The 7,121-nt window shown below is 35.1% G+C and overlaps 1 protein-coding gene across 1 annotated transcript; it reads right to left on the bottom strand.

The window, feature by feature from the left end:
• Positions 1–3: 3 nt before the first annotated feature.
• MRPS22 (mitochondrial ribosomal protein S22) lies at positions 4–6,454 on the bottom strand. Its single transcript, XM_039344673.1, has 8 exons — positions 6,307–6,454; positions 4,080–4,243; positions 3,832–3,996; positions 2,527–2,673; positions 1,990–2,073; positions 1,236–1,381; positions 494–602; positions 4–213 (listed from the first exon to the last, which is right to left on the bottom strand). The coding sequence occupies exons 1-8, from the start codon at positions 6,422–6,424 to the stop codon at positions 112–114; spliced, it is 1,035 nt and encodes a 344-aa protein (XP_039200607.1). The 5' UTR covers positions 6,425–6,454; the 3' UTR covers positions 4–111.
• Between the last annotated feature and the right edge of the window lie 667 nt (positions 6,455–7,121).

Genomic DNA, 7,121 nt, shown 5'->3' with positions numbered 1-7,121 from the left:
AAATTGTGGAATAATTAATTTTATCATACATGATATAAAAACGTTCTTTTAGAGCTTTATGTACATTTTTCCTCCTTTTTCATACACTGGACATTAAATGATTTTATTGATCTAATCACTTTGTGAAGCTGCAGACTTAGGTGAAGGTGCTTGATAAGCCTGTAGGATAAGTTCAATGTAGCCGGCTCTTGATGTTTCTGCCTTTGCAAATGCCTGTAAAAAAAATTAAAATGATAATCAGGTATCCAATATGATTTTGAAAATAACATTCTGGACTCTTATACTAAAACAATTGGTACGGTAAATGTGGCTAAACTTCTAATGAGGAATTGACAGCTAACAGGGCTGAAAAGAATTACACAAATTTAAAAACAAATTCTGAATATGAATAAACTGCTTTTATTTCAACAGCCACTAGGAAGATGCAAAGCTGATGCTGATGTATGCATTTTCTATAGTCAACTTTTTTACATTCATAAAATGTATATTATACCTTAATTAAATCTATCCCTTGGATATCTTGTTCTTGTGCCTCTCTTGCTGTTTCACAATCAGGATAGAGCATATGGTAGAGGGTAATTAAACTTACAGCATCTTCAAGCCTGAAATTCAGAAGTTCATTTGTAACAACTCCTAAATAGTTTCATATATATAATTTGAACATTTGGATTATTAAGAATGCAGGAAGTGGCTTAATGTTACTAGCTTATAGTGAAAGAAATACTGATAAAAATAAGCTACTACTATGTAGGACATAAACTTTTATTCAAAAAATGAGCTTCTCTGTAACTAAAGTTACATTTTAAATCTAATTCTTAATATTTAAATTTCAGCAATCCACTTTTTTTGCAAGAATACATAACATAAATTAGGCAATTATTTATGAAATACTTGTAACAATAGCAAGAAAAACTTAAAGAACTGAATTCATACATTTTTTTCATACAAACATAAATATGCTCTCAACTGAAATTCAACTCCTAGAGATTATACAGAAATCAGTTTTTCAGCAGCTGAATATAAGAGACTGCCAATATCAACCAAAAGAAAAAACTTCAGTCTAGCCCAGAGCAGTGGACTTTCTTGGGGAACGTCCAAAATGTACTAATCACCTTAGCTGTCAATCTGAATAGATAACATGGATAAACATGGCTCATTTTTAATACAATATTGCCAACTGAAATAGTTTAATGAATTCCTTTCGTACAGAAATATTGGCTTACCAGAGTACTTACAAATTTCTTTGGACCATGTCTAGTAGCAATCCTTCTGTTTTCTTTATATTTACAAGGTACCAGACCATCCCACCAAAATATTTTGTTGAACGCAGAAGATCGTACTTTCCATGTTTATCAATATCCTCATATGTCTCGTGATGAATCTGTTCATATATTTAAGCATATTAACAAATCATAATGCATTTCCAGAAATGTAGGGAAATATAGCCACTTTTTAGAATATATATAATCCTGCAGTACTGCAATGCGATCTGTGCCCTCAACTTAGTCCATGAAATGAGCTGACTGAACAAATGCCATCAAAATTAATATATTGTATAATGCACTTATTGAAAATATTGAACTCATGTTATCTTTCTGAGCAGTGATTGCAAAGCATACTTCAAGAGATCACTAATAACCAGAGGTATAGCAAATGAATTGCAGGCCACTTACATGTTTTCTAATGTAAGTGATCGTAAGTCTACTACGGGTTCCTAAGAGTTTTGCCATCACACCTCCTTTTAGTGCAATCTTAATATACACACCTCTCACAAATGTTTTTATATCATCTAAGAGTTGCTTGGACTCTCACAGGATAGAAATAAAATACACAAAAAAAATAGTGAAGCCAGATTAATAAGGCTTAAATGAAGTTCAAATCGACTACAACTACAAATAGTGCTAAAGAGTTCACAAATTTTCTTTTTAAGGTATTTTGGTGAGCAGTTCCTAAATTCCATCTCTCCATTGAGCAATATTGATAACTCACTCTGATATAATTAGCTGAATCTGGCTCAAACTGCATAAGACAGCGATCAAGGAGTTCTTCATGACGATCCTGAAGAAACATAGTCTAAAACAAGAAATATTGTACAAAAATGAAAGGTAGCACTTCATGTCAAAAACTTTGGTTTAAATTTTCCACAAAGCAGTTAGGAGAAAGCCCACTTCTGCAGTAAGATTCCAGGAATAAAAGCTATTCAGGTGTGTAAATCAAGTGTTCAAATGAAGGTAAACAGTCCCAGTTTCACCAACTGGAACTGAGAACCATTAGTATTCTTGTATTAATACTATATACCAGTAGTTTAATGTCAACTAAATTGACATCAACTTATTTTTAGTCCAGTTAAATTAGAATGTAAGACTGAGAAGGATATTCATACTGGCTAAATTTAACAAGCTGGAGTTAGGTGCCTAATAATTTAAACGATAATGCTAGGCAATTGTCCGCAAATAACAGGTATATGATAAGCCTACTAAGTTGCCCTAAAGACTACAAAAGGAAAATTAATTTTCCTGGATTTACCACTGCAAAATTTTTATTGGTGAATATAGATGAAGGGACAATTTTACGGCCTTGTTTTGGGAAGTAGATCTGTATCATCCTGTCCCGTTCCTCCCAGGTGGCCTTGCGTAATACTCCATTTGTTTCTCGAACTACAATGAATCGCTCCTGAAATTGAAAAATAAAACATAAGTAAGCTACAAGTTTATCATGGTGGCATTAATTCTTTTCATTTTAAAGTAGACAGGAATTAGTGTAAATTTAAAATACCAACTGGCTTTTGAGAAATTCCTAGCAGCTATTTGAATAAGTAATGTATATTGTATTTATATAAGAGAAGATTATATATGATATATCCAGTCATAGCACTCACTTGAAATGCCCCAATGTTGTTATTTCAATGGGAAAATTTAGAAACTAACTTGCTGGCTCAATTCTTCTATAACTGATTTTTGCCTTTACAAAACCAGTGATAAATAAGGTAGTGACAAATTGGAAAATTAGGTACTGAGGTCTCACACAGAATTCAGTAGCCGTTTCCAAACTCTTGTTGGCAAACATTACACATAGTCCCCGACTTACAATTCACTTAGTGATTGTTCAAAGTTACAACGGCACTGAAAAAAGTGACATGACCATTTTTCATACTTACGACCATGACCATGGTCATGTGATCAGAATTCAGATGCTTGGCAACTGATTCAAATTTATGACAGTTGCAGTGTCCCAGGGTCACGTGATCACCTTTTGTAACCTTACAAGCAAAGTCAATAGGGAAGCCTGATTCACTTAACAACCATGCTACTAACTTAACAATTACAGTGATTTACTTAACAACTGTAAGAAAGGTAAAGGAGGACAAAACTCATGTCTCACCAACAGAAATTTTGGGCTCAATTGTGGTTGTAACTCAAGGACTGCTTGTATTCTATTTTAAAGCTAACTGTACAAGAGACAGACTTGTAATGCAAAGATGAATTCTAAATATTCATCATGCATACATTTGATTTCTTCTAGAATCTTGCAAAGAAAAAACAGGCAATTCAGGTCTAGGGGGAAAAAAAACTAAAGAACTAATCTAAATTAAAATATGGCTCAGTCATTCTTATTTTCTATGAGAATACAACGTCACAAAGTGGCATGTTTTAAAAAACTTTGATTTCTCATAAACCCATGAATTATATGAAAAGCCTGAGTCACTGAAATTAGTCCTAAAAATAAGCTATTAAGCTACTGCTCTGTGTACACACTGCCTATTGGTGAAGCTGGAAATAGGATTAAGCCATACATTTCAGATTTATTACCATGGGTTTCTAAAAGACTTACACTGTGTGGGATGTCATATGTTAAATCAGTAAATACATATTTATAAGGCTCAGATCCATCAATTATCTTGTCCTCAGCTAAAACATCATCAATTGGTTCCCGTTCATTCAGTACAGGAGGCATTTTAAGATACTCTTTAGCCTTCTTAACAGCTTGTGCTGAAGCCTAAGGGAGAAAAAAATAATGTAAATAATTACTCAAACAAATCAACACATCTTCTATTTATGGTCATAGAACAGTTGAAATACCTCTTCCAGCTGGGATTCTGTCATGACCTTGTATATAGGAGGCGTAAGCTCTTGTTTTCTTGCTTTGAAAATCTTCTGCAAATCTATCCGTGTCATCTTGGAGAGTAAATTCTGAACTTTTTCATCCCTGAAACAAGGCTTTGGAACATCAATTTTGTTTTTTTCTGTAAAACAAGCAGTTCACAAAAAATACATAAATGCTAGAACACAACCACAAAATATTAAATTATATCGTTAAAAAAATAAACTTTTAAAAGTTTATCAACTGTTAGCTAAAATCCTATATGCAACTGAGAATAAGCACAAATAAATACAAAGTAATTGTACTATAAGTTGTTTATCGGTCAAGGAATCATACTGTAGATAAAAGCAAGAAGCTATGGGGCCAAACAAATGTATGGCTTGCAGGGTTCATTCTGGAAAGGCAGGATGAGATGCAGACACTTTGTATTGCTTAATTTGTATTTTCCATCTCACTAATTCCAAGAAAGGAAAAATAAATGCATTATTTCCAATTCTCTCCCATTCTAGTGTCATCTTGGAAGATATAAAGTATACCTTGACATACCCTCTCTTTTTTTCTTCTCCATCAAATGGACAAGCTATTGGGGTAGACTTTTTTATCCACAACAGATGACACTGTATAATCTATGGTTCTTCGAGTGGTTTCCCAGACTATAAGACAGTCAATTCCAAACAGTTGCTGGCTTGGAAGTTGCAGCTCCCTCACGGTTAAAGGGCACAAGCAAGAAGATTTCATATTTCAAAGATCTAAGTTAATTCTATACAGCAAACAAATAGTACGAAAAGGATTTCATGCAGATTTTTAATCTTAATTAAAGAGGTGAAGTGGTCCAGGATACTATTAACAAAGTAATTTTTCCCTGAATATATCCAAATAGACATGAATAAAAATGACTTATAGATTTAAAACAGTAAAATATAAAATTAATCAGTATACCACATATTAGGTTGTTAACCATAATTTGTCAGTAGCTACAGAATAGTATCCTACTTTATCTTACACAGGTAGTCCTCAACTTACAACCATTTAGTAACTGTTCAAAGTTATAATGGTATTGAAAAATGTGACTTATAAGAGGTCTTTCCTCTTACAACTGTCACAGCATCACCATGTTCATATGATAAAATTCAAGCACTTGGTAGCATCCAAGAGTCATTTGGTCATCATTTGCAACCTTTCCAGCCAATTTCCAACAAGCAAAGTTAATGGGGGAAGTCAGATTCATTTAATGACCAAATGATTAACAGCAGTGCTTCACAGTGATTTGCTTAACTATGGCAAAAAAAAAGGTTATAAAATCAGGTGCAACTTACTTAACAACTACCTTGCTTAGCAGCAAAAATTCAGGACCCAACTGTAATTGTAAGTCAAGAATTATATGTAAAGCAAAAGAAATACATCTCGGGGAACTACATTCTGATCTGACTTCAAGCTCATGGACTGTAAAAGCAAACTGCTCAGAATCATACTGATGACTAGATGACCATAACATTATCAGATGACAGCATGCATTGAAAGCATCAGCGTAGGCATGGCAATATATACACATTTCATGAATAAATTCTAATACTGAAAGATTAGACCTTAGGTTTATTATCCTTTTACACTACACTTACAAATACATTAGTAATGAAGTGAAACTTGATCCCATTGAGATGAATAAAGCTTTAAGGCACATTAGTCTTGAAAGAAATCATTTCAGCTTTGACAAATGAACGTTTTCTCCTGTCTGACGCCTTCCGAGGGTCTTGTGCTTCAATTCCTGTAACCTATAATTACCATTCTGAGCTACCAAAATCCTGATGACTTGTTTTCTTTCGCTTTGTGCCATCTAACGACAATTCAAACTTTTGCTGCTTAAATAGGATCACTCCAGATAATTTCCAGTAAGCTGATAGCAAAGTTGTGGGTGCCTGAACTGAGCAATCAGATGGGGTTGCAAAAATCTGGACTGTGAACAATGACAGCAAAGTTTACTGTATCTCTTTGCTGCTACTTAATGGTCTTTTGGATCTCGCAGCCTGAATCAGGTAGCGCATGAAATCCAGTAATTCGAGCAGAGAAGAAAGGAGGAGGTTCTAACGCAACCATAGTTTGTTCGTATCCTTTCAATGAGGTTGCTCCGGTTGGAATAATCTCCCCTACTCCGCCATTCCTACATCTGAGGAGCGGTCACTACCAGATGCCCCCGCCAAAACTCACCTGAACCGGGGCCTTCGCAAAACCCACTCCATCCCCACGAGGCCCTTAGCAGACACCTTGGAAGCAACAAAGTCGCCCTCCCGCTTCTAACACAGCCGGCTACTCCAACCGAAGCCATGCTAGATTGACCCGGAATGACTCCAGCGACTCATTCCGGAGAAAACGCAGTGTGTCCTGGGAAATGTAGTCTGAAATTATTCGCTCGGCAGACCTTTAACCTGGCTCTGCGGCCGTCCTACGCAATCTGAATGAAAATGTTCCTAGGGACTCGCGTTAATTAGTTTGAAATGAATGTCGAATTACTTTGCTGGACTAAAGAAACAAATAAAATAGTCGGAGGATTTAAGTAACATTCAGAACTGTATTTCTGCAACGCACTACGCCATGAATTGCCCAGTCAGGGTTTCCTGAACAAACTGCGGTTTGTAAACCGTACACCACAACTCCCTAGGCAAAAAAATTAGTGTGTTAGGAGAATTTATTTTTAAAAAATATAAGAGATCAAATGGAAGATAATCGATTTGGCCCATTCTGCTTCGAAATACAACATAGCAAAATATTGTCCCTTGTCCCCATAATATATATTTTGTACAAAGACGAAGCCAAAATATTTGTGTCTCTGATAATGCAATTCTAAATGGAAAGTATGGAAAGAGGATGGCAAATAGTCTTGCTGCTTAATCCTTCTCCCTTCTGCAGAAGTGGTGGTGGTGACATTGCAAGACAAGAGACACAAATCAGAAAACCGGAAGTAGGTAATGGAATTAAAAATTCTGCCTCTCACAGTGCAGAGAGCCATATTATGAGGCATAGGG

This window comes from Crotalus tigris, unplaced genomic scaffold, assembly GCF_016545835.1.
Source record: "Crotalus tigris isolate CLP2741 ecotype Arizona unplaced genomic scaffold, ASM1654583v1 scf7180000017933.3771270, whole genome shotgun sequence".
NCBI lineage: Eukaryota > Metazoa > Chordata > Lepidosauria > Squamata > Viperidae > Crotalus > Crotalus tigris.
This window is presented reverse-complemented; position numbering and strand designations above follow the sequence as displayed.